This window comes from Gymnogyps californianus, chromosome 1 (genome assembly GCF_018139145.2).
Source record: "Gymnogyps californianus isolate 813 chromosome 1, ASM1813914v2, whole genome shotgun sequence".
Lineage (NCBI taxonomy): Eukaryota > Metazoa > Chordata > Aves > Accipitriformes > Cathartidae > Gymnogyps > Gymnogyps californianus.
In genome coordinates this window covers 100,490,341-100,518,255 of record NC_059471.1, presented here as the reverse complement: position 1 = coordinate 100,518,255, position 27,915 = coordinate 100,490,341, and the positions used below count along the sequence as shown (strand labels likewise).

Below are 27,915 nucleotides of genomic sequence, written 5' to 3'. Positions count from 1 at the left end.
GTACAGTACCAATGATATTTTGTTGGAGAATAAGTGATAAGCAAATACTTGAAAAATACTTTGACCAGGGGTTGGTTAGTCGTTGGGTGTTGTGGTTTGGGTTTTTTGGTTGGTTGTGTTTTTGGGTTTGTTTTTTTTTCTTTGCATAATCCCACCATTCTTTTTAACTTTTGTTAGAGATTTCTTCCTAGAAACTCATGTCTTTATATCTCTTTGTCTTGTAGAAAGTTATAATTTTATTTTTCAGAGCATATTTTAATTTGGTGTAAGGTGAACCTAATTCAATTTCATGTGAGATTTATGGATTTATGTGCACTTATAGTTCTATAGTTTTGTTGATTTGGTAAAATCCCACAGAAGTTCAGTCGTGTTTTATAAATATTGTCCTGAGTTTCTGTAAAAATCCACATATTTAAGGGCTTTGCAAAGATGGGTAACTATCAATAATTTCACTTTTGCAGGTTTGAGAAGAGCTTTTTTGGGATGACCTTAATTTTCAGAATTGTTCAATGACGAGTTGAAATTTAAGTTAATCCCTGAAATTTTGACACTTAGATAATTTTTTCTAAAAATAGATGACAGTGGAAGATAGTCTTTGTAATGTCTGTCTCTACTGTTGGAAGACTTAATTTTCTGTTGGAACTTCCTTGGTTTAGCTCTGTGGTTATACCTGAGAGCTAGGGTTGAACTAAGCACTATGTGGATCTAGTAGAATGGAGGTTTGCATTTTTTTAGGTATCTTATTAGGTGGTGTTTACATTTACTACTTTTTTTCTTCATTTTGCAGTGTTGTTTGCTGCTGGACTCCCCCCGCCCCCCACACCCCTGCAGGATGATATGAGATTTGAAAGAAGACGATGCATACAGGTGATCTTATTTTCAAGGGCTTTTAGAAGGGAAAATCTTTGATGTTCTTGATGTACTTTTTGTTTCTATTCCATTCTGTGTATCCCCAAAATTAAGTCATTCCAACCTCAGTAGAATGTTTAAGAACTTTCAGAATTTTTAAATCTTTCTTTGCCCTTTAAAATTCTTTTGCAACTGTCCAGGAAGAAAATGGTTTCCCTGAATGGAAATATTGTTTCCAAAGTCTTACGCAAAAAAAGGGCTTGCTTTTAAAGATACTAACTAAATGTACTGCTTTTAGTCTTGTCTTGTTTGTTATTATCCTCTTTTAATGCCCCCCACTTGCCAACAGATGTATGTCACCTGTTTAGTGACACACTATTTCAGTCATTCATTAACTTTCTTTTAAAGAAATGTTATGGATCCATCTGAAAAAGAGCATAACAAATCAATAGCTAAGAGTTCACTATGCCTTATTACGTGCTTATGTCCAGTTACTGTAAGATTTCTCAAGAACTGAGGGTAGAATCTTTGAACATCTTTGAAAGTCACTAGCTATTCTTAAAATTGATGTTTTAGGTAGTTTTTCCATTTTTTGCTAATCAAATACTCTAAGTGCCAAGGGTATTTGCAGATTAATTAGCTTATTTTTAGTGATACTGTTTTGCTGGAAATATGGTTAATATTTTGACATGAAAAATCATGACCAGCAGAAGTAGAATAAAATTTAGGTTGTACAGGAGCATTGGGGTAGTTCTTTATACCCAAATGCCCTTATTAAAGCAATGAACAGTTCTGTGACTTACATTTTGAGGCCTACAGCAGTGAGGTACACATAAGACAGATCTTTCATTTGCTTGTTCAGCTTTAAAACCCATGAATCCTTGGGGCTGGGAAAAAAGCTAGATAGATTTACGTATGCATGCAGATCATCTCCTGATCGACAGTTTTCAGTTGCATCAGCTGTTCATGCATAAACAGCTTTAGAGGGTATATTTACATGGAGCATGTTGGATTAAGACCAAGATGCTGTAAGTGGATATTTCATTCTGTGAAAACTAAACGTTCGTTCATTTCAGTTGAATGTTTGTAAGTTGTATGTTGATAGCTCAAGTAAAACTGGATCTAAAGAATTCTAAAATTAGGTGGAGCAAAGAAGAGGAGAAAGAAAAAAATATTCCAAAGGGATATTTCATTTGTTTTAAATATATAAATCTAGAGGAATAGCATTTAAAGTCTCAAAATTGAATCTTTCGATGTCCTGTCAAATTTGTGGAGCTCTGTCTAGTAGGCAGTCATTGCAATTGATAACATTGTAGGTCATTTGCTTGTTGCGGTACAGATTAAAATGTAGCCCAACTTAAATATTGAGAAAATGGTTTGAAAGCTTTAAAAGTATTCATCCCACAACTGAAAGGAGAGAGAATATTATTAAATAGTACCTTATGTATCTTACACTGTTTGAGAAAATTTTTATATTGTAATATGTTAATCTGATTTAAAACTTAAGCACTTTCAGTTTTGGTCAGGATTTCTGATGATGGTAGGCTTGTAGAATTACGACCTTAAAGAATGGAAATGTATACAAGATTTTGAATTTTAAGTAGTAATTCTATCTTCTAAAGCCCCAGTTCTTTATTTAGAAGTCCCATGATAAATACAGAGTGAAGAACAGTGGTACCTTGACAAAGACTTTCAGGTTTCTGTCGTGTCATATAAGTCGGAAGTTAGACAAGTAAGATTTATTTGCAGTTTTCTGTTTATTAGGAGAGCCAATATTAGTATGCTGAGGTTCTGAGAATAAACACAATTTGGATGCCTTAAAATGAAAAAATGTACTGTAATTATTTTGTAATGCCGTAACAGCAAGAGTCATATGATGACTCTGCTGATATCTTTCTCAAGTTCAAAGTAGCTAGTGAGAGCTCAGGCCAGAAATTGAAAGGTTTTGTGGTTATTGAGGATGGTTCTTTTGCATTTTCAACAAGGCTTGGCTTCTGAGGGTGACTGATCAGAGATGCCTGCTAATGTCTAAACTACCTTTGGCTAAAGGATGAAAGCTTGTATAGGGTAAATAAATTCTTTGTTATAATGGGCATCATTTCATTTCACTGGAAACTGAACGACTCTAAAACCCTAAAATTAACCACAGCATAACTGGGGGAAACAATTCTCTTGAGGAAGAGGATTTTTTCACTTTTTCTGTCTTGGAATACTTGAATTTTAGATCACCACTTAAGCTGAAAACACAGAAATGTATTAAGGTCCACTGTTTAAAAAAAAAAAGTGAAAATATGAAGAAATGGTGATATTGAATCTTATTTTCCAATTTGCTAACCAGGAAAACAGATTTGCAGCATGTTTGACTTCTCTTTTTGCCCTGTTCTTAGCACTTATGATATGTAGGACATATATAGAGAAGGGCACTTTAAGATACTGTTTGGAGAACTGAAAGATTTTCAATAATTGCTTTTTGTCAATCTTGTTAACTTGTAGATTTTATAGGATCTATACTGCTTTTCTGTGAAACACTGCAAAAACCAAAGATGGGGGTTCAGCTCATTATAGGAAGAGCTGAATTTATATTTCGGACATGCTTGTGCATTACAAATGCATGTTGTGATAACAAAGTTAATGCCTTAAAATGTGGTTTCTGATTAAAAAAAATATTTTCAGAATGTGAATTTTTCTTTTTAACTTCTTTGTACTTTGAAAGTCAGTCTCTCCAGGACATTTTGTGAAAGGAAGGAACCATAAGTGCCAATGCTATTACTACCATTATGGTTGTAGTTGTTACGCTGATAATCATACTAGCAAGAGTTTACTTTTTATGGTGTAGTAGCATCATTTGGGATTGTGCTGTGTACTTACAAGCAAGGATTCATCTTGTGTTTAAAAGTTCATGTTTTCAAAGTGATTGCTACATCTTGTTCTGTACCTGTTAAACAGAGTATAACTGTGTGGTTGGTTGTTACTTTTTTCCCTCCTCTTTGTGGAGGCTACCTAATAAAAACAGATCGGTTCTATAACAAAGAACTTCCTAGTTTTGGCTTTGATTTTTCTAGTCAGCTGCAGCCTAGGAATATGTAACTAAAAAAAATTAGTTGTCTGATCTTTGAGCTTTTGAAGAGCTTAAAGCTTCTTGTCTTTTCTTAACCTTTGTAAGAAAAGGACTTATATCTCAGTTGAGAGTATAAGGGACCAGTATAGATCAACTAAACCAAAAGTACAAGTTCCAGAAGGATCCATTCCTTAACATCACATGCTGATCCTCTCAGAGGAGATTAACTGGTAGCAGTTATTGTTGAAGTATTGTTCTTGAAAGCAGAAAGGAAGGAAGAAGAGTCTGCATGTTCTGAACTGCTTTTTGATGATGATGCACTTTATATGAAAGCACAACAGATATCTCTTCCTGCTTTAGATCTCCCACAAGACCATTGAACAAATTGTTTGGGACATTTCTGCATACTAAGGGCAGCATGGAAACAGGGTAACTGTTCATAGAATCATAGAATGGCTTGGGTTGGAAGAGACCTTAAAGATCATCTAGATCCAACCCCCCTGCCATGGGCAGGGACACCTTCCACTAGGGCAGGTTGCTCAAAGCCCCATCCAGCCTGGCCTTGAACACTTCCGTGGATGGGGCATCCACAACTTCTCTGGGCAACCTGTTCCAGTGCCTCACCACCCTCACAGTAAAGAATTTCTTCCTTACATCTAATCTAAATCTACCCTCTTTCAGTTTAAAGCCATTACCCCTTGTCCTATCGCTACACTCCCTGATAGAGTCCCTCCCCATCTTTTCTGTAGGCTCCTTTTAAGTACTAGAAGGCTGCTATAAGGTCTCCCTGAGCCTTCTCTTCTCCAGGCTAAACAACTCCAACTCTCTCAGCCTATCCTCATAGGGGAGGTGCTCCACTCCCCTGATCATCTTCATGGCCCTCTGCTAGACCCACTCGAGCAGGTCCCTGTCTTTCTTACGCTGGGGGCCCCAGAGCTAAACACAGTACTCCAGGTGGGGTCTGATGAGAGCGGAGTAGAGGGGGAGAACCACCTCCCTCGACCTGCTAGCCACACTTCTTTTGATGCAGCCCAGGATGTGATTGGCTTTCTGACCTATGAGCGCACATTGCTGGCTCATATTCAGTTTTTCATCCACTAATACCCCCGCGTCCTTCTCTGCAGGGCTGCTCTCAGTCCGCTCATTGCCCAGCCTGTGTTTGTGCTTGGGATTGCCCCAACCCATGTGCAGGACCTTGCACTTTATCTTGTTTAACTTCATGAGGTTTGCATGGGCCCACCTCTCAAGCCTGTCAAGGTCCCTCTGGATAACATCCCTTCCCTCCAGCATGTTGACCGCACCACACAGCTTGGTGTCGTCGGCAAACTTGCTGAGGGTGCACTCAATCCCACTGTCCATGTCACCGACAAAGATGTTAAACAGCGCTGTTCCCAATACCGACCCCTGAGGAACGCCGCTCGTCACTGGTCTCCACTCGGACATTGAGCCGTTGACCGCAACTCTTTGAGTGCAACCGTCCAGCCAATTCCTTATCCACTGAGTGGTCCATCCATCAAATCCATGTCTCTCCAACTTAGAGACAAGGATGTCATGCGGGACAGTGTCAGATGCTTTGCACAAGTCCAGGTAAATGACGTCCATTGCTCTTCCCTTATCCGCCAATGCTGTAACCCCATTGTAGAAGGCCACCAAATTTATCAGGCACGATTTGCCCTTAGTGAAGCCATGTTGGCTGTTACCAATCACCTCCTTACTTTCCATGTGCCTTAGCATAGTTTCCAGGAGGATCCACTCCATGATCTTGCTGGGCACAGAGGTGAGAATGACTGGCCTGTACTTCCCTGGGTCTTCCTTTTTTCCCTTTTTAGAAATGGCGGTTATGTTTCCCCTTTTCCCGTCAGTGGGAACTTCCCTGGACTGCCACGACTTCTCAAATATGATGGATAGTGGCTTAGCCACTTCATCTGCCAGTTCCCTCAGGACCTGCGGATGCATCTCATCAGGTCCCATGGACTTGTGCACCTTCAGGTTCCTTAGATGGTCTCGAACCTGATCTTCTCCTACAGTGGGCGGTTCTTCATTCTCCCAGTCCCTGCCTTTGCCTTCTGTGACTTGGGCGGTGTGGCTGGAGCACTTGCTGGTGAAGACTGTGGTGAAGCACTTTCTGCTGAGGCAAAAAAGTCATTGAGTACCTCAGCCTTCTCCATGTCCCAGGTAACCAGGTCTGCCGTTTCCTTCTGGAGAGGGCCCAACATTTTCCCTAGTCTTCCTTTTATCACCGACATACCTATAGAAGCTTTTCTTGTTGCCCTTGATGTCCCTGGCCAGATTTAATTCTGTCAGGGCTTTGGCTTTCTGAACCTGATCCCTGGCTGCTTGGACAATTTGTCTGTATTCCTCCCAGGCTACCTGTCCTTGCTTCCACCCTTTGTAGGCTTCCTTTTTGTGTTTGAGTTTGTCCAGGAGCTCCTTGTTCATCCATGCAGGCCTCCTGGTGTTTTTGCCTGACTTCCTCTTTGTTGGGATGCATCGCTCCTGAGCTTGGAGGAGGTGATCCTTGAATATTAACCAGCTTTCTTGGGCCCCTCTTCCCTCCAGGGCCGTATCCCATGGTACTCTACCAAGCAGACCCCTGAAGACGCCAAAGTCTGCTCTCCTGAAGGCCAGGGTAGTGAGCTTGCTGCGCGCCCTCCTTGCTGCCCTAAGGATCTTGAACACCACCATTTCATGTTCACTGCAGCCATAACTGTTACCAGTTACGTCTTAAATAGACATATATAGTACATAAATTTTATAGTATTTTTGTCCAACTCTTATGCCTATATAAACTGATTTAGAGGTTTGATCATGTAAAATCATTAAAAAGAAGTGTAGGGTGGTTATTTTATCTTTAATTGTGCAGTAGAATTTATCAGGTATTAACTTTATGTTTTTTAACACATTCACATTTTCATGGGTAGATTTGAATGTAGAAAACAGATCAAAATAATAAGTATATCAAATTCTTCTCTTCATCATGAAAATATGTTGAATGTACCAGAGATGTTGAGAATCAAGCAACTGATATAAAATGTGAAAATGATATATTCAAGTTTGATAAAACATTGGAAGTGATCATATTGCTCTCAACTTTAAAAAAATATTGTTCATGTTCGGAAAAGGAAAAAAAGCCATTTTAATACTACTCAATAAGAATAGTGCAAGAATAATGAAATAATAAATACTTGCATAGATACTTGCCTTCCCCCCCCCCCCCGCCAGCTGCATTGCTTATTAAAATATAGCATGCAGAGTAAAGACTTCTGGGAAGTTCTTGGATTGGGTTGAGTTTATAGTCTTGCAAGTGTTCAGGTGTTAGTTTTATGTAAGAGTAGAATGAAAATTTAGAATTGGGCCATGTCTCTTACATCTCATTCCTCATATTTTAGCTACTGATTTCATTGATCCTGTAGCTATTTTGAAGAATGTTTTTATGTGTCAGTAGTAAAAAACCAAACCAAAGCAAAAAAGCCCCACTGTTATTCTGTAGTCAGAAAAAACTGTGTCCAATATTGCTGCTCTGCATTTTTAAGTTCATCTGTATTACGTTATACCAGATCTATTGATATGCTTTTGAACTAGTTGGTTGAGAGCTACTTTAAGTTTTACCAGGGAATTCCAGAAACTTACTGGGGCATCACCTTTTTATTACTTACCTGTATCTTCTTGTGGAAATGATGACTGTACTATCTATGGTTCCACTTAAGTAACTGCATACCTGGAGTGTCTTTTGAGAGATGTATGTTGTTGGCATAAAACCAGAACTGGGTTGTAAAGGAGCAGACGTTTGGCCCGTGTGCTAATTCCGTACTGAAGCACGGTATGGGCTGGTTCCGGTTTTGTTTCTGGTTGGTGACTTTCATTCCAGTTAGACTGATTCTGTCAGTAACTTGTTCACATATTTGACTGTGTCGTTACAGGCAGTTTTTGTTGGATATTCAGGTCTTGGCTGGGTGGATAAACAGAAGTTTAACATAAACAGAAGATACCAAGAAAATAACGTAAGAGACAGAGTTGCTCATTAGTAGTGGAACTTTTAAATATAGATAGCTAATGAGCACTTCACATGAATAAGAATGCTTTTAGGGTTAACCACTATTTTTACATAGATAACTCCCTTTGCAGGAGTTGTTCGTGCTGTCTTTCTGCCTGTTAGTTTTTTGTCAGCAGTTGTGAGAAAGCAGTCAGGAACGAGTTGAACACAGTTGCTTACTGAAGGGCAACAGTTACCATATTGAAAGGGGAAGTTCTGCTTTTCAGAGATGGAGTCTTTGACCTCAATGAATGATAACCTTGAAGTCAAGAGACTAGATTAATGCTCTACTTTCTGTATTTGAGATCAGAAATGTGAAAACCTGGACAGCTAAAGTTAGATTCATGCATCCATATTTAAAAAGAAGTTGCCTATTTAAAAGAAAAGGGATTTTTTTTCCCCTCCTCTGAAATTGCTTAATACTTGTGATATTGAAGTTTTAAGTTTTCAACCTCAGTCAGAGGAAACAAATGACAAAAATTCTGTTCCAGGGTTTTGGCATGGAAGTATAGCCTCGTGGAGAATGCTACTTTTCTTATTCAGGAACAGACTGAAACATCTAAACCAGAAAATCTTGAGAGGCCTCTGTTTTTATTTAATTTGCTTCCTCTTAAGAAAGAGCAACTCTCCTCCTCTTAAGAGAGATAGGTGTGAATTCCTGTAGAAAGCCCTCTTAGTAGTTGTCTAGGTTTTTTTCATGTCTGGAAGCTTCACTTGTGTTTTGCAGCAAAAGTAATTGAAATATTCTTTCTGAGGCTGTTCATAAGAGTGCTCAGTGGGGCTCACAGGGGCATTGGGTGGCAGTAGTCGACAGCAGCTTGTTTCTTTAGGAGGGCAGGGAGAGGTGAGGGACGCAGAGCTCCAGCCACTGCAGCCGAGTCTCCCTCTCCTGTGTTGGCAGAGTTGAGATGATGTCAGCTCAGGGGACCATCGAGATAGGAGATTCAGAGGAGCTTTGCACTTTCAAAAGCATTACGTTGCTGCATAATGCTTGAAATAAAAGTACCTTAAAGGTACGCATCTCTAGTTTTAATATTTTGGAAAAGTAATTTCTATTCGTTTTGTATCCTGATTTATGTGGTCCTCTTTCCAAAACTTTTTTTTGAGGTAACTTTCAACGAAGTATTAAGTGATGAGGACATTTCTTTTTAATGAACAGTAGAGCTCCAGCAGCTATATTGCGAGGCTGAAATTTATTTGTTACCTATTTCTAAGAGCAAAGACTCACTTAGACTTGAGAAAAATTTGATTTTGAACAAAAAAATCAAAATCAGATCAAGAATTAAAATCTTAACTATTATAAAATATATTATACATTTCCAGAATTATTGGTCAGTCCACTGAGAATGCCCAAGGTCTACAATGACGTAACACTACAAATATAGAGTCTTTCTTATAGCCCTTAAAGTCATCAAATGAGCAGCTGTAATGAAAAAGCCCCTGTGGTGTCAGAGTGTTCAGTCTGTGAATGAAAAGTAAAGGTTCTCTTGGGTAACGCAGTAATAGAATGGCTAGACTGCATTTAGAGCTGCTAATATAGTCTCGGCATTGTGCTATATAATGTTGACTTACTGGCTCGGGTGTTTGCTAGTGTGAGCGTTCCTATCTTGTGCATCATATTGCAGACAGCTTTTATTGTCCTGTTTCGTGTGCTTTTAGTAGCAAACTGCGTTCACAGAGTGATACTGTTTGCCTGGGTTGGGAGATTTTTGAGTGAAGTTAGGAGCGGAGATGGGCTTTGAAGTGAATCTTAGCCTTATGCCTCTTGGGGGAAGGCCATGGGTTTATATCTAGAGGAAGCTTCTTCCCTTGAACTCAGCAACAGGCAACACTAGTTCAGGAGCTTGCCCTTTACAGCTTTCTAAGAATCACATCTGAAGTCTTGCATTCCTAAAGTACATCCTAGGGTGCAAATCTTTCATTGCACACAGCAATAGCTTTATTTGGATTTGCTATCTGTGGAGACAGAATACCCTAAATTCATCAGTTTTGACCAGCCCTAGCACTAAACAAGCTTAATAATGGCTTAACTTAAACATGCACCACTCTAGTTCCTTAGCATATCCTATGTAGAATCCATAAGCAGGGGAATAATGTTTGTAGGAGGCATCCTATTTTATAAATCATGCAGTCAGATGTAAATGACCTCTCCCTCCATCCCTCAACAGTTATATTCTTTTGGGGTTAGGTTTTAAGATACAGAGAGAGAGAGAGGCCATAGGATGGCTCTCTGTCATGGTTTAACCCCAGCCAGCAACTAAGCACCATGCAGCCGCTCCCCCCACCCCCCTCCCAGTGGCATGGGGAGGATCGGGGAAAAAAAGTAAATCTCGTGGGTTGAGATAACGGTTTAATAACTAAAGTAAAATAAAATATAATACTAACTAATAATAATAATAAAATATAATAATTGTAATGAAAAGGAATATAACAAAAAAAAAGACATAAATAAAACCCAAGAAAAGACAAGTGATGCACAATGCAGTTGCTCACCACCCGCTGACCAATGCCCGAGCAGGAATCTGCCCCTCCCGGCCAACTCCCCCCTGTTTATATACTGGGAATGACATTCTGTTTGGCTAGTTCGGGTCAGCTGTCCTGGTTATTCTCCCTCCCAGCTTCTTGTGCACCTGCTTGCTGGCAGCGCATGGGAACCTGAAAAATCCTTAACTTATGATAAGCGCTACTTAGCAACAACTACAACATCAGTGTGTCATCAACATTATTCTCACACTAAATCCAAAGCACACTGTACCAGCTACTAGGAAGAAAATTAACTCTATCCCAACCGAAACCAGAACACTCTCTTAACAGCCAGTTCTTGATAGTTCTTGGTAGGAATTCTGTTGATAATACTTTATCAGGTAGGTGGGGTGCAAGAACTATGCAAATATTGTTCATAAATTTTGCTGAAATTGAACATTGTGACTTCTTAAAAACTGTTATTTCTCTGTTTCTAGTCAGCCTGCTGTTTCCTATTCAGTTCAATTCATCCCTTGATATATGGTTTTTAATACGTTTATATTAAATGCTGTTCCAGACAGTGGTGACCACATGTTCTGTTACCTTGATGCCTAACTGGTATGCCAAGCCGGTATATTACCAGCTTGTCAAAGCAACATACAATACGCTAAGACTTGATGACGGAGTTTTTTGCGTAATTATACGTAGGGGAGTAAATGTTCCTCTCACCAGGTTTTACGATAGTTTGCATGTCTTAATATGCAATCAACTATCCATGCTTATTAGCTTGGATATTTCCATAAGACAACTTAAGGACATACTTGTCAGCTGTTTTATGTCACTAGATGCAGTTCAGACATAATCTAAGTGGGTCTAGTTAAAATCTTCTGCACTAAGGAACATAATTAAGCTTGGAAAATGTCGTAAAACTGAGAATGTTTCAGTTCTCAGATTTTCATCTTGACACTCTATTCTCAAAAATACGTATTTGTTGATAAGCTGTTATGGACAATGATTAGATTAGAGAGCAAGAAACAATCATTTGTTTTTATGAGTGGTGGTGAGACATCAAATTTGCAGTTTTGACCTTTCAGTTATCCTGGCAACAGTGGGTAATACGCAGCACAACATAAACTGATCAACCAAAGTGATATTCTGAACCATTGTTTCTGAGGCCCAGCACTGCGTTGATACTTACATCTAACTCCTGTTGACATTTTGCTGAGTTAAGTACCTAAACATCTTTCGAAGATCTAGATTTTAGTATATTGCAGATAGAGACAGCTGTTGAACATATTTGCTATAAAGGTGGAACACGTGGCAGCAGTTTCATTCCAGACACAGCAGAGAGATTTGTTCTTGATTTCCTCCTCTCCCATGGAAATCTATTGGTGCCTGCGTTTTCCTAACAAATTGGTTATTAAGGGTCCCTTAAAAAACTGAGGATACAAGCATAGTATTAAGTTCTACTTGTACTGGTTAGTTCTGGTTCTTCTAACTGCTTTCTTTTTTGCATACTCCTGACTTCTATTTCATTGTCTTATTGAATCCACTTTATGTGCGAACAGAGAATCCAACCTAAAGTTTGGTACACCACCCAACAGTGTTACCTTGTCTGGCAGTGTCTTTACTAACATCACAGAGAATTTTCATATTTGTGCATCTTGGCTATTTGAGGTCAATATCTTGGAGTGAACTTGCCACTTGTTTGCACTGCCTCTGAAATGTAATGTAGAAGGATCGATAGATGTGCTCTGCCAGGAAATGAAGTAGAAGGATCGTGTTTGCAAAGGTGGGTGAAGATGATTTCATTCTTGCCTGGTTTGTGGACACAAGTGATGTGTTACCTGGTTATGTAGGTAGTAAGGCATTTGAATAGAGAAGCAGCATTGTAATATTGTGATTATAGTCGACAGTTCCTCAGGGCTGTCTCACTGTTCCAGAGGAATAAATAACCGTTTCTGGCAATACGTGAAGATCCCTGTACAGACAGCAGCGACAGAAGCCCAAGAAGTGGAATGAATACAACCATATTTTGATGGATTCTTTTTTAAATGCTAGTTTATCTGTAGTAGGAATTTCATCCATCTTCATGCTCCTCCAAGGTCAGTGAATATGCCTAGATGGCTTGAACTGAGACTGCAATTTTTTATCTATTAGTAAAAGTATATATGATTTCGCTTGTCATATTAATATGAGTTCTGACTTGCTAGTAATGTCTCTCAGAAGTAGATCAGATCCTTCTCTGTGAGTTGAATTGAATATAAAACTGGTAAGTGATATCTTCATGTAAGGATGGAATATTGGCTTACATGTATTAGATCAGCTTATTAAAAAAATACAAAAAAAAAAAAAGAAACAAGTATGTTTACCAAGTTTTGTACCTTCGAGTAATACGGAGGCTTTGTGCTAGCTTGGAATGAAAGGGGGAGTTTGCCCTTTGAAATATTTAACTTACTAAAGTTTATCAAAATATCTGTGAAAAGCAATGGGTGTCCATCATACTTTCATTTACAACTTTGTTTTAGGTAGTGTTCCATATTTTTATGTTAAGATGATGCTTTAAGTGGGTATGTGTTAACTCCTTAAAGATTGTAAAAAAGCAGTAATCGATTAATTGATTTACTCTTTTTTCTTAATATTAAGTTATACATTTCTAAAACTTTCTGCTGTAAAATTAAGTAATCATTTTACAGTACTGAGTAATTCTTGGAGACTTACCTGAGGAGGATGATGTATTCAGAGCATATAGTTTAAGTGTATTTCTGGTGCTTAGTCTCAGAAGGTGGTGTACAAAAGCTAGTGTTTCTTTTAAGCTAAATGTTCACATCTCTGGAGTTTTCTCCAAAATTCAGTTTTTCAAAATTGGCATGTTGAGGTGTTGAAGGAAAACTTTGATTCTAGCATTAAGATGATTCTGATAAGTAAATAACTGAAAAAATATAAGGTAGTCTTGCGTACTTCAGTTTAGACTAGTTTGTGAAGATCTTTGTGTGTGTATGTTTTGTACTTGGTGATCTTCAATACCAACTAATTGTTCCTGTCCTTTGATCTTACTGTGCAGTTGTCTGATTAGAGCACTAGCTTCTTTTAAACCAAGCACCTAGCAAAGAAACAGATTCACCAGGCCAAAATCTTCAAGCAAGCAGTGCAGTTTTTAGATGATAGCTTTTGACGTCTTCCTTCCTCTTTCTTTGCACCCCGGTATTTTACAAAAAATGCATTCACAATTGAACCTTTTCTGTTTTGCCATTTTCACTATTTGGAAGGAGATTTTCTCATGATAAGTAGAAGACACTATTTGGAAAATATGCCAAAAGAGAGCTGCAAGAGCAGGTGTAGTCAGAAGAGATTTAAGAATAAAATTTCACAGACAAAAAGGCCCACTTCTCTGTTAGTAAATTGAATGTTCCTAGCCACTGAATCTGATCACATGGAACAGCACACATCTGTGCTAGTTAACTGTCCTAGCCTGTAAAACTGGGTGGCTGCCTGAAAGCTGCCTATTGGGAAGGATTCCTGGAACATGCTGACTGCCACACATTCCCAGGAGTTACTGGGGAAGAGTGCTAGTTGGAACGGATGCTATGAATGCTCTAACGTTTTACGAACACAGTGGATCATAGTTCTGTGTTTAGGAACCTTCCTCTGCCCAGCTGAATCTGTTAGTATAAATGTACAGAGCTGCTAGTTCCATGTTTACTGAACTATTAAGTCCGCTGTTGTCTACTAGTCCTTGAAGGAGGACTGGTAGAATCCTTTTTCCTTTCCCTTTGGACTTACTGTTGTCTTGGAAGAAGATTGTTATTTTTCTTCCTGGTCAAAACAAAGAAAACACTGTTGTTTTACCTTTTGTTATGTATACATAATATATATATAAATATATATGTGTGTGTATGTAACTTTTTTCCCTGACCTGGAGCTGCAGGAATATTCCTTTGCTTCCTTCTCACTTACAAAGCCCGAGAGAATTTTGTGTTGTTTTCCTGTAGGATTTCTTCGAAAGTTCTCTTTTCTTCCATCTTCTAACAAATTATATCTGTAAAGTTGTTCTTGTCCTCTGGCTTAGGCTGAGTTTATGGACTTTATGGGTCTTCACGACTTCTGTTCTGAAGAAAAGAGATTTTCCTCAGAAAAAGAGGCTGTTTCACACCCAAATCAATTGGTCAATTTTCAAGTGAGGATTCTGCAACTTCAGTTTAGAATGCTGTGTTCAGCTTTGTATTCCTACAAAGATACTGGTAGCAAAAGGCCCCAGGCAACAACTGTTTGAATCTTGAGAAAGGCAAAAAGTAGTTGTTGTGTTTTTTGTTTGTTTGGTGTTTTCATCTATGTCTGGAGGCATGTGGAGCTCCAGGGGAAGGCAAGAAGCGAAACTTCATTTTTTCTTGGGAGAAATCCAGACTCTATAGGCTGCCGTCCAAATGCAAAAATTCTGACACTCTCTGTTCAGAAAAAGTGCCACCAAAACATAGCTAGCTGAATACTCCACTTTTTCAATAGAAGGCAGTTTCCTTAAATAGAATTTGGGAGCTAACTTCGTCTAGAGCAATGATTTGGGTTAAAAACACTGCCAGATCTATAGTGCCATCTTTTTTCTTGAAGTCTTTCACTCTGGCTACAGGTATTCAACTCAGATGCATGTAAACACTCAATGTATGTTAAGACAGCTGAGGAATAATTTGTCCTGTAACTCTGTGATCTATAGCCTATATAATATGAATGAAAAATCTACTTCACCATTTTTGGGGGGAAGGAGAGGAAGGGGTTGGTAGAGAAGAGAATGGAATTCTTGCTTTGCACAAATACACTTGCTCATGATTTACAGCTTGGTTATAGTTTAAGAGTATTTTAATACAGTATTTTGTTGTTTTACTTTGTATCACACTTTTTTCCAAAGATCTGAGTTTATTAGCAGTATCTTTTTGCCATCAAAAATCCACATTATCCTCGATAACAGATTAGCAGTAGCTTCATCTTTCCAAGAAGCTGCAGTAAACCATTAGGAAGATGGTTAATCTCCCTCTTATCTAAGCCTTTTGATCAATTTAGAGAAAAGTGAATTGGTGTCTTATAAGCAAGTCTATGTAGCGGGCTACTTAAAGTGATTTGGTCTCCTTTCAAGATTAGCTTCATGGTTATTTATCTAATGAATCAGCTGAATTTCATCAAAGACCAGTTTAGACAGTTATTGCAGCTTTTGAATTAATGGGACCTCTGACAGAGGTCTGTCTTTCCTTTCTGTCTTTCCTTGTTGAAAGATATGAACTATCTGCAAGAGTTGATCAGTTTTTGAAAATAATAAATGCCTTAGAAAGTTATTAGAAGCATCTGTGTAAGATGCTCCATGGAGAAGCATCAATATGCTCATTTTTGAAGAGCCAGGGAGTCTCTTTTCTCTGGCTCATTCTGGGGTCCTCAGTACAGTTACAGGGGAAAGGACAAGCATGTTAACTTCTAAGTATGAATCTGTATGTGTAACATGCTTCTGGTCTTCAGTAATTAAATCTTGTCTGTCTAGTGCGTCATCTGAGTAGACAGAATGACTGTAGCATTTAACCTGCTTGATTACAGAAGGGGGTTGTGTGCATGGGTCCACTGACTATTGATCTTTCTTCAAGTTACATTCCTTGATTCTCAACGTTATTCTTTGAGACTCTGTGATCATTCCTTCAGAATTCAGAAATAAAGTAGTAGGCGCGCACCCACATGCACACACGTTTCTTCCAGGCAAATTGCCCCTTCTGCTGATGAACACAGAGAAGATAGTTTGGATGAATTGTTCCCAATGGATGAGCTGAACTCAGATATCCACCATTTTGGATACACGTAAACTGAAGAAGGATGGAAAGTCTTCTAGTGTTTGTTTGAAGTCTTCTTATTTGTTTGAACAGAGTAGAGTGGAGTATGAAGCAGCACCATTAAGAAATATTAGCTTCTTTTATCAGAGTTGTCAAAAACTAGCTGAACTTTGCTGGGGAAACTCAAGCTAACATATAAAATGAAAGAAGGTGGGAAGGCCTCTGTCTTTCCCCAGTTTTGGAATTGAGTTTAGTTTTTAGAGTAGCTCTGCAGACTTTACAGATTATATGCACAGATAGCTATTCAAAATATTTGGTAGTAGTAAATAGATTAACTCTTGGCAGCATATTCAGTTACACCAAAGGCAAGTAGAAACAGATTGGGACATATATGCATAAATTTGTATTCTTATTTAAGAGCTTTTCAAAAGCTTTGTTTGCCCAGCTATACATCTGTGATAACCAAATGATAAAGCTCCACATTATATCAGTAGGAATTTTGGTCAGTGTTGAGAACTTCTAAAAATTCTGTTCCATATGCAGAAACATGTTTGCATGATTTCTTTAAAAATGATGATAGCTATATTGTCCTTGGTAAAGAAAGAGAGAGACAGGAGACTGTCCAGTGAGAGATAAAAGTGCAAAGGGCAAATTGGAAGTATAACCATTTCTTTTCATTTGGGGGACTTTAGTTGGTCTGTGATTTTGGGGGGTTTGTTTTTGGTGTTGTGTTTTGGTGTCGTGTGTCGTGCCCCCCCCCCCGCGCCCCCATTTCCTTGTAATAGTATTTAATACAAAGTTTACATTCTTACTTGGCACACATTAGCCTAGACATCTTCACTTACTTTGTTATTTCTTTAACATGTCAAAGGTTAGTCGAGTGTTTTTCCTTTGTCATCACTAAGCCAGTATACTGAAATTTTTTGACCCTGCATTTCTGTAAATAAAATAATTGTAGCTTCCCACAGCAGAATTCTTTCCTATTCCCTCTTCAAATAGGATATTGGAAACTTTGAAGAGAAAATGTGAAGAGAAATGCTTCAACATAGACTAAACAAGGCTGTAGGAACCTATCAGGTCACATTCTTGTGTGGAAGGGTTCTCCCCATGACAGGAAGATACGCTGCCTCTTTTTGGATGATGAGCACAATCTAGTTCAGTCTTCTATTTATTGGAGCTTTAAACCCTAGGCAAGACAGGAGCACCAGCAAGTTTTAAGATTCTCTCCACAGATAACTTTTTTCAGTCTCAGAACCAAGCAGATAGATGAGTGTCTTGAATCCTGTGCCTTTTGAGAAGGGGTAGTTGGCTCCTCATCATTAGTCTGGAGTGTGCCCAGGTGCAGGCCTTTGATTTGCTTTGTGGTCAGAAGAATAATCTCCCTTTCTCCTGTGAGGTGTCTCCCAAGTTTTTCAGGCCTACTGAGAATTCAGAGATGTTCATCTGTGTTGGGTTTGTGTGGTGGGGTTTGTGTAGCAGGGGAGGGGCTACAGGGGTGGCTCCTGTGAGAAGCTGCTAGAAACTTCTCCGGCTCCAAGTCGGACCTGCCTCTGGCCAAGGCCGAGCCAATCAGCGATGGTGGTAGTGCCTCTGGGATAGCATATTTAAGATGGGGAAAGACTGCTAAAAAAAAGAGTGACAGTGGAGGGAGGAGTGGGATGTGAGAGAAACAACCATGCAGACACCGAGGTCAGTAAAGAAGGAGAGGGAGGAGGTGCACCGGAGCAGAGATTCCCCTGCAGCCCGTGGAGGACCCCACACCGGAGCAGGTGGCTGGGCCCGGAGGAGGCCGTGACTCTGTGGGAAAGCCCACGCTGGAGCAGTTCGTGGAGGACCGCAGCCCGTGGAAAGGACTCACACTGGAGAAGCTCGTGGAGGGCTGACCCCCTGTGGGAGGGACCCCACGCTAGAGCAGGGGAAGAGTGTGAGGATTCCACCCCTGAGGAGGAAGGAGCGGCAGAAACAGTGTGTGACAAACTGACCACAACCCCCATTCCCTGTCCCCCTGTGCTGCTGGGGGGGAGGAGGTAAAGGAATTGGGAGCAAAGCTGAGCCCAGGAAGAAAGGAGGGGTGGGGGGAAGGTGTGTTTTTAAAATATGGTTCTATTTCTCATTATCCTACTCTGATTTGATTGGTAACAAATTAAATTGATTTATTTTTTCCCCAAGTCGAGTCTGTTTTGCCTGTGACCGTAATTGGTGAGTGAGCCCTCCCTGTCCTTGTCTCGACTCAGGAGCCTTTTCATTGTATTTTCTCCTCCCCATCCCACCAGGGGGGAGGAGTGAGTGAGCAGCTGCGTGGTGCTTTGTTGCCAGCTGGGCCTAAACCATGACATCACCATAATGTCTTACCTATGAGTACGGTAGAGACAGACCATTTAGAAAAGTTGTAAGAAAAACAGAGCATATGCAACCAAAACCACAGTCTCTGCAGTTAAACTCTGGGCCAACCTTGTGACAGTTTCCGTGTCTATAGAAAACACAGTGCTATGGCCAAATATGAATGTGCTTAGTGGCTCACTACTGAGGACTTCGCTTCCCTTGGAAAATCTATGGAGGTTGAAGTGGAGCTGATTGGGGACTTCATTGCTACTACAAACTTGTTTCTCATAGCCAAGAAGATGGTTTGGCTTGCTTTCTCTATTTGATACCATGTGCATTTCAGAGAAATCCCTCCATGGCCTTTGGGACAGGCTTATGTAGGAAGACAGATCAGGTTATTCTCTACAGTTGTGGAACCCACAATGAAATAATTATCAGCACATGAAGAAGGCTGTCTCTGACTTGAGTCCTTTTAATACTTGTTTGTTCATCCTTAGTCTCTGTGCAGCTCTACCATATGATTCCCATTTGGTAGCATAAAGTTTAATCATTGCTGACATTTTGAAACATTGGATTATTGGCTAAAGGTGGCCAGTACCATGACACTCTCAAGAGTCTACCATGCTTCCTTCTCGCAAATAATGGCAAAGGCCATTTTTCCGTTTCTGTTCACTCCCTTTTGGGAGGGAAAAAGAAAAAGAGGGGAAGTCGTCTATGGCACCTTCTGTTTGTACATGATAGGGCTCTCTGAAGTTGCTAAGAATTGTAGCATTTCTGCAAATTCCTATAGAAGTCTTGAAGAGCCTGTCTGAGTGACATTTTGAAACAGTTTTGTGCTAGCTGGTACAGCAATGCCAGCGAACAACACCGTATTGCTTTCAACCCAGATGCTTTGGCAAATAGCAGCTTCATGTGTTGCCACTGCTTGGCATAATGACTGATGCTACAAAGCAGTAGCAGGTGGTTTGGATTTTTTTCTGCTCATTCTGCACCAAGTCCCTATTTTTTGCAATGGCTTTGGAGCATGATAAACAATATTGCTCTTTTTTTCTGGTAAGGATTTAAACTCTTAGATGCACTTGGTAAAAAGTTGGGCTCAATGGCAGCCTACTGGATGAGGATACTAAGTTACTCAGCTCTCATTTTCTTTTACAGACATCTTACAGGTGACAGATACTATGTATGTTTTATACTCCCCCCCCCCCCCCCCAATTCGTCACTGTAGTAACAGAAAGTCCTATTACTTTGAAGATTGTTTTATAACCACTCTAGTTTATGCCCTGCCGTTGGTAACATTCCTTCTGTACCCCTTTTCAAGCATCTTTTCCCACAATAGCTTAACATAGCCCTCAGTCTAATATGTCTGCTTTTTCAGTCATGGGGAGGAGGGCACTTCAAACTTCTTCCCTCTTATCTTAGCATCTACTTGCTAGAGAAGAGTCATGCTGTTAAAATGCACATCTTCAAGTGTATGTTTGCCAGAGTCCTTACTGTGGTAGCTGCCTCCCATACATGAAGCAGGGTGTTTCATAAGTGTTGGCTATATATGCCCATTAGTTCCATAGGGCTGAAGAGATTAACGTGCCTTATTACAATAATGCTTGGATTAGAAAGCTTCCTGTTCTGTATATTCTTTTTTTTTTTTCCCTTTTAAAAAAAAAAAGTAATGAGCACTTTTGTTATTTCTAAGTCAGGTAAAATTATGTTTCATTCTCTTACTTCACTGGGAACACACTTCTAAAATTTACCGTAATGCTGAAGCTTTGAAATGCATTGATACCTAACCTTTTAAGATAAAGCGATGGTGTTTTAATTGTTTCACTTGACTTGCAATGCCTAGACTCTTGGTAATATGTCATGTTAGGAGATCGTGGTTCTTTTGCATTACAGTACAGTTGTGTCTGGTGCCTATAAATGTAATGTTCAGTATGTGCTCGTGAACTCGAAGTATACTCTGACCAGACCACTGGCACAGTTGTGTTTGAAACTCTGTAAGAATTAAAAGCCTGCAGGGGTTAAACTTTGTTAGCGTTTATGCTATGAACTGAACTTGTGATGATTTTTTTCACAGAACACAGTTGTTAGCTGAACCTGGAAGAATTGCTTGTCTGTTTAGTGTTTGGATCCCATTAATATTTTTACATAATCCCTTTTTCTTAAAAACATTCAAGTCTCTTTCCTTAGGTGGAATGTTATTCTCCCTCTGCACCTCTGTGGAGGCAAGAAAACCCAACCCAAACCCCAAACCATGTCTAACCATCTCATCAGATTTACTTGGCATAGTTTATATATCCTTCAGGGAATGGTGGAAAGATTTCTTCCCTCCCTGCCCCATTTCTGCACCCCCTTTGAAATAACCTGTCTTTTCTGGTGGCCAGAGTGTACCTCGCTATCGCTGCATTGCTCCCCATATTGATGCTGCAGATGCATGTGACAGGCAACTCTCTCAGTAGCTTGCTCTGAGAATTGGCATGTAAAACCAGAGACTGATGGAAAGAGAGGCTTAAAGGTTACAGTTTAAGCATGGCAATTGGAACACATTGTCTTTGGTTTACGCATCTTCCATAATGTCCCTAGAGGACAGATGTGGCACTTTTTGGAAAGGAGGAGCCCAGTCATGGCAAACGTGAACTCCAGTCTCTGCTTACAGAGTTTTCGTAACTGAGGAGTAAGATTTATAGATGCATGTAGCTGAAGATGTAGACAAAATTTAAAGGTTTTAAATTTGCACAACTCTGGTACTTGAATGGTGTTGCTCTCATCATTATTATCGGTGTGGAGAAAAAACCAATTTTAATAGTTAGCTGTAATTTTTTAATACATACTGCTTAGTTTATACTAGAAACAGTAAAGCCTTTGAAGGAAATGTATGTGTTACACTTCAAAAATAATTTTCTTAGCTCATAGTATTATCCTAAAGGAATAGTGATACAGTTTTTTGTTTTGTTTTGTGGATGTTTTTTGTTTTGTTTTGTTTTTGTTTTGTTTTAAATTCTTCTGTTTTTAAATTTGTGCTACTTGAGAGAAATGAATGCAATTTACAGTGAGGCCCGCTTTGGGGTCGTGTCGTTGTTTGGATTAATGAAACCTGGCATCACTGTCTTTTGGTGGTTGCTAGTTGTAAGTACGTATTCAACCATACCTAAGTTTTTTTTCTCATTGAAAGCTAGTACTTCAAAATTAAACAAATCAAAAGAAGTAATTACTTAAACTTAAAAGTGCATATACTAAATACAGAAATTATTACAAAGGCAGGAAACTGGTCTTTCAAATAAGTGCTTTGGAATTGTGAGGTTTCACTGTACTTGTGAAAGCTTGGTTTTATTTCTGATTTTAGTTGGAGTTCTCTGATTAGCAGTAGCTAGATATGGAAATGTTATAACTTTACTGGGGAATGACTTTTTGTTTAATGACTTAAGAAGTCTGAATGCAGTTTGTCAGGAAGTAAGGACTGGTTTGAGACATCTATTGTAAAATGCTGGTGTCAGAATATCAGTTATCAAATTGTTGAGAACACAGCAGAAAAATGATTTAGTTACAATTTACAGCTTGTGAATATTTTATAGAAGAAAATAGTTCTGGTGCTTCCAGTCTGCTATGGAGTGAGGAAAAAACCTTTTTGAATGTTATTATTTTTATGATCTATAATATGGATTAATAAGGACAGCATGCCTAGGAGTTTCTAAGTATTCTGTTTTTTAGAAACTATATCAGAATTTCTGTTATTAATACAGAGTATAAAAACAGTGTACTGGCTCCAAATGCAACATAAGTGCTCTGTTAGTTGCCAAAACTATGTACTATAAACTTCTGTTTGAGTGAAATTAACCATTTTAAGATCATATATGAAATCAGCCATTGAAGGCATTCCCTGGAGTCATCACACCAGCAGATTCCCATAATTGAGGTATAATTTATAATGGTAGGTTTTTTATTGTTGTTCAGTTTGTCACTTAAAAAGCCTTCTGTCTGTTTATCGAAGTCTACAAAAGGCTTCTGTTTGACATGAATTAAGTGTATGATATTAATTTTTTGCCAGCATAGCAATCCCAAATAAAGTGTTGTATAGCCAATTTGAAATTAGTAAAGCAAAAGGACTTGCGCTATCAATAGGGCTGTGCATTATCCAAATCCTGCAAGTGGAAGGAGGGGACATAGCATAAATTCTGAAAATACATGCTTGCCTATGTACCAAGTAATTTCATTTTTACAGTTGGTTTTATTTTAAAATTTTCAGCACTGTATCAGACGAAATCTACCTTTACGGTAAACATCAGAATGCAAGTTGGATTGACGTAGCATAGTGAAATAGTTTGAAAATACATGTGATTATTTAACTGTGGTGTAGAGTTAGAAAGATTTTGCATCAATTCATAATACTGTATTTATTCAAACTACAAAAGTACTTCCAGATCCTCCCCCTCTCTCCTGAAAGCTGTTTTCTTTGGTCAGGTATTGAATAATTTATATCATGTGAGACTATTGCACATGATGTATTCATCCCTTATTTAGCTCTTACATTAATGGTTTGGCATGCTAGCTGTACATTGATATGGTAGATGCTTTCCATTTTTTCTGTACCAACTGTTTAAATATATCTTGTGCCTCAGTAACTACAAATGGGAAATGACTTGAATTATTCTATTTCTCTTGATGGTTTTTATGCATAGGAAAAGATTCCTTTTTTAGTATATATGTATTTGTACAATAGATTAAAGGAGAGCTTTAAAAATCATTCAGGTATTTATGCTAACCTTATGTTCAGCTGGAAATGCATGTGGAATCTGAAAAGTGAAGTTTAGACGTTAGGCTAGCTGTTAGCCACGGGTATTGATTAGGTGCAAAATATTTGGTGTTTTTCACCTCTTGTACAGATCGTATGGTTTGATGTGTTGCCATGCAGCAGGTAATTTGTATTCAGTCTTTAATTAGTTTTGCACTATAAACTGAAAATTGTAAGTAATGTTATTTATATTCTCTTTGGAGGTGGGGGGAAGAGAAGGCACTGCACCTATACAAGAAACTCTTACTTAACTGCTGATAAAAGTATTACTTTGAGAGGACAGCTGAGCAGACTAGGAGAAGGATTAGTGCTGCAAAGTACTGGCCCAGGCTGGATTGCTTGGAAAATCTTGTAAGCCCATGGTCAGATAACACTCTGCTGCTGCTTACTGCTGTTGCTGCTGCGCTGTTCTAGGGTTTGCTAGATGAGCATAAATCAAAAAGCAGTAATTTAGTTTAAAAAGCTAACATGAGATAAAGAATAGATGGAATTGATTTTTTGTATGTGTTAGAGGGGCTAGTGCACATACTAAGATAATTGTATGTATTTTAGGACACATAAGGAAATATTTTAGTAGTTTTACTACCGATAAAATTTCCAAAATGAAGTTGTTGAATTTGCTGAACGAGGGAGCCAGTAAAACTTCAATTTCTGTTAGCATCAGGCAGTGGAACTGACATTTTGGGCACCTTTAAAAAGCAGATTCTGTGACTCAGATCTGAAAAGTTTTGAGTGTCTTAGGGGTTGATAAAGAAATACAGATCCTCTCTCCTCTTCAGCAATGACCCAGGTTAGTGGCTGACAGAAAGTCATAGCCCTCCTTTAGCCGACCGGCGGGCAGAATAGTGTCACGATCCTTTGAGGGTTTGAGACACAGGGGCTGCTGCTGCTGCTGCCGTCGCTTTATATCCTGTACCTGGTGTGTACCGGGACAGGAGATGTCGGTTGCCAGTGTCAGGCACCTTCCACGAGCACTCGAGAACAGGAAACACACGAACACCCATCTCCCAGGTGAGTGAATTGCAGTAGCACTTTCACCTTGCTGTCGGGCTGTGGAAAGTGAAGTAAAACATGCACAGGATCACTTGCGTCCGCCACGGTGTAGAGGGAAGCTGTGCAGCTGCGTTCTGCTTTTGAAGAGAGAGGCAATTGCTTCCAGAGTAAGTCTGTCAGTCTTTGCATTTAGAGACTTCATTTGAAGGGGGCTGAGCGATGCCGGTTTTCAAAATACACATCTGTGTGTGTGGGAAGGGAACCTCTTGAGGAGTGTTGGAAGTGGTGATGGTCAGTAGCTGCTGTACTCCCCTATGTATTCACACTGTCACAGGCAGAGACACTTAATGACAAATATTCTTTCAGATAATCTTAATTTTTTAAATTGGTGGGAAAAAAATTGTTTATTTCTCATACGATCCTTCAATTTCTTATGTTCAGTCTTTACTGGTGGTTCAGTTTGGTCAAATGAACTGAAATTCATTTACTTAAAATCTGTCAGTGGTGTAAATAATAAAGGATGGTCTTTCTTTAGTGTTTTTCCTCTTCCTTAAAAACAAACAAACAGAAATTTAGTACCTGTGAAAAAGGGAATGATACATTTATTGTAAGTAGCACGTACTATCTGATACAGTATAGCAGCCCACGTAATTTTATAAGGTGATCTAACTAAGCCAGTGAGAGGGAACTTCCCTGCCCTTAACTGTTGTGTAAAAGCCTCTGAAGAATTTTAGCAGAGAGATATCAGACTTGAGAGTGTTCGCATACGATCATCTTCGGCTATTTTAGCATCTCAGCCCTTCAAAATGCGTTCTTCAGGCTGTCCCGGAGCAGAGCTATTTTGCGGGAAGGGAAGTTTAAATCCTAATGCAGCGCTTAGCTGTAATCCCCGTGTATCATTACTGCATTGCCCTGCCCTTGCTGTGGGGGTGAAATGTAGAACATGAGTCTAATCCTCGGTAGATGGAGCTAATTTTGCTTTAAACTTGAAAGTGTTAACAACAACTTGAAAATGTGACAAAGCTCAATTGCATTTCTTGTTTATTGCTTGTTTTCCGATTGGACAATAGGCAGCAGCTCTACCCTGGCAACTGAGGGCTGTGATTTGCATAGCCCCCTTTGATTGGCCACTTGGCTGACGAACTCGCCCAATCAGGCGGCGGGGTTTTAGTGGTAGGCTATGCTAATTACCCGCTGTTGCTGGGGTTCGGGGTGGTTTCCGCGCGCCGTTCTGCTGCATTGTGTTGCCTGGTGAGCGGCGTTGATAAATGAGCAGTTAATGATCTGCAGCAGCAGAAGGGGCAGGCACAGGTTTTAGAACCGAAGCGAAAGGAGGATTTAATTGCTGTTCAATCTCGCCCTCTCTCTGCATGGGCCGTGTGTGTGCATATGTGTGTGCGTGTACGTATGTGTGTATATGTGTATTCAAAAATATGTGTATATATACGCCACGTTAATTAAAAAAAATCATCACTGGAATAGCTTGAAACCAGGAAGGAGTGCTGCGTAGATGGAAGAGGACTGTTCTCGCTCTTTCCACACTTAATTTTTCTTTCTTTTTTCTTTTTTTTTTTTAAATTTAAAGTGCCTTATATTGAAGTAACCAGATTTATGCAGAAAGCGTGGCTATGGAACGTTAATACAGTCAGCTTTAATATCAGTACTTCCTAAAATGCAATAACCTCTGTATCTGAGATAAGTATCTGTAGCTGGTGTGAATATAGAATAATCTATTTCTAGAACACACACTTGCCTTTTAAAAATGGTGTATTCACATGTTCTCCCCGCCCCCGTCCCCCCCAGCCAAAAAAAAAAAACCTCACCACCAACCGAAAAGCAAACCCCACCTCAGCTATAACAGTTGAGTCTGAATTTTTTTCTGTCCTATATATCATTCCTGCCTAAGAATATTGAGAAATCTGATCTTAAAATATTTTTGTTGCTTAAATCTGTGTCTGTTTCTTTTTTGCTGATTTCCAAACCTGCTTTTTCTCCTGTTCAATCGTGGATTAGTTTACCTTCTTCAGTCCTCCTCTTCCCCAGTCCCTCCCTCTCTCTTCCTTAGCTGTCCAAATTGTGGGCTTTCTGTCCAATTCAGTAAAACTGATTGTAGGGTTAATGAATTATTTAACTGAGTAAATCCATCTACATAGGTTCTGTGTTCTTCCTCCCCCTCCCCCTTCCCCTTCGCATAGGTATCAATATATGTCTGAGGTTTGATACTACCTAGCATTTACTAGTAACGGTGGACATTGCTTCACTGGCATATTTTTGACCAGGTATAACCTTAGTGTCAGCAGATTTGGAATCCTTTGAATTCAGTTGGAACTGAAATTTGGTAAAAGAGGTCCCATTTGACAACTATTTTTTTGTGAAATATTTTTTTGAAAACACAAAATATTCTTGGTTTATTTATATTTTGTGCACAAAACGTTCTTTTAATTTTTACAAATCTGGATTAACTGCTACTTTAATACCAAGAGAACAGACAGCATTCTCATGATTTAATGCTTGTACTTTAGGACTAAAAAAGTTTTGGTTTTTAAACTAAACATTGGAGCATATTAGTTCAGATGAGCGATAGTTGGCAGCTGTTTACAAGTTGCTCTCACCATGAAGACCAAAGCTTACTGTTAAAGAGCAGCCCATGATTAAATGTGATTTTTACTTTGGAATTTTAATTTTTCGACTGTTTTGTAAACCTTCAGAAAACTGGCAGCAGAGGTAAATCCAATTGCTCTTGAATAAAGCAGACATTTCCTCTTAATAGGGAAACTTGGTGATCTCTAGTGCTTTTTAGAAGCTAAAAAACTAAGGTAAAATATAATTTGTGTGCACTTGAAGTGGAGTTTGCTGGAAGCCTTCTGAAAAGTGAGTGCAGAGATTCTTTTATAGCGTGTTTAATGGAACAACTTTCATAAAATCATGTCAATTTGAACTTTATGTCACTAAATTTCTGTTGTCTGTATTATGAAGTTACCATGACTTATAAACAGAAAGTATTTTTCTCTTTTATGTTTTTTCACTTACTGAATTTGACAGAACTTTCTCTATAAACACTGTTTTCTATTTGTGTTTGTGTTTTTCACAGGTTGCACTGGGAACTGAAGGACAGGTGTGGGCCTTTCACCTAGATTAAATATACTTACATAGTTCCAACTAAGTAGTTGTTTTTAAACCTTTGTTTGGAATAATATTCACACTTCAGTCTTTGTTTCTATTTTAAGAGCTGTTATGAACTTTCACCATGATCATAAGAAAAGTAGATCTCCGTTTTCCCTTGTCTTTATGTTCCCTCTTTTTAAATGACAGGATTTTCATTAAATTAGAAAAATTATAAACCGTATAACCTTAGACATAATCACATAAAATAATAAAATAAACATAAATTTGTAGGGGGAGCAAAAAAAGAAGTATCAGAACTCTGGTCTTGGCACATTTTCACCAGCATTGGTGTCCTCTGAAAAATGAGTGTGTTATTCTCTTGAATATTTTAATTTTTTTTTTCAGTTTTAAAGCACATGTTTGTTCTCTTCTTTAAATATGGTTTATTAAATATTCAATAAGTAAGTATTGATTGCTCAGCTATTCGGTTTCACTTATTCATTTGGCA

At 38.9% G+C, this 27,915-nt stretch overlaps 1 protein-coding gene across 1 annotated transcript in view; it reads left to right on the top strand.

Annotated features, from left to right (window-relative positions):
• The first annotated feature begins 828 nt into the window (after positions 1-828).
• Positions 829-27,915, top strand: part of DYRK1A (dual specificity tyrosine phosphorylation regulated kinase 1A) — a 59,767-nt gene continuing 32,680 nt past the window's right edge. Inside the window, exon 1 of the mRNA XM_050915191.1 lies at positions 829-867. Coding sequence (XP_050771148.1) covers positions 858-867 — 10 coding nt within the window. The 5' untranslated portion in view covers positions 829-857. The remainder of the gene's footprint in view (positions 868-27,915) is intronic.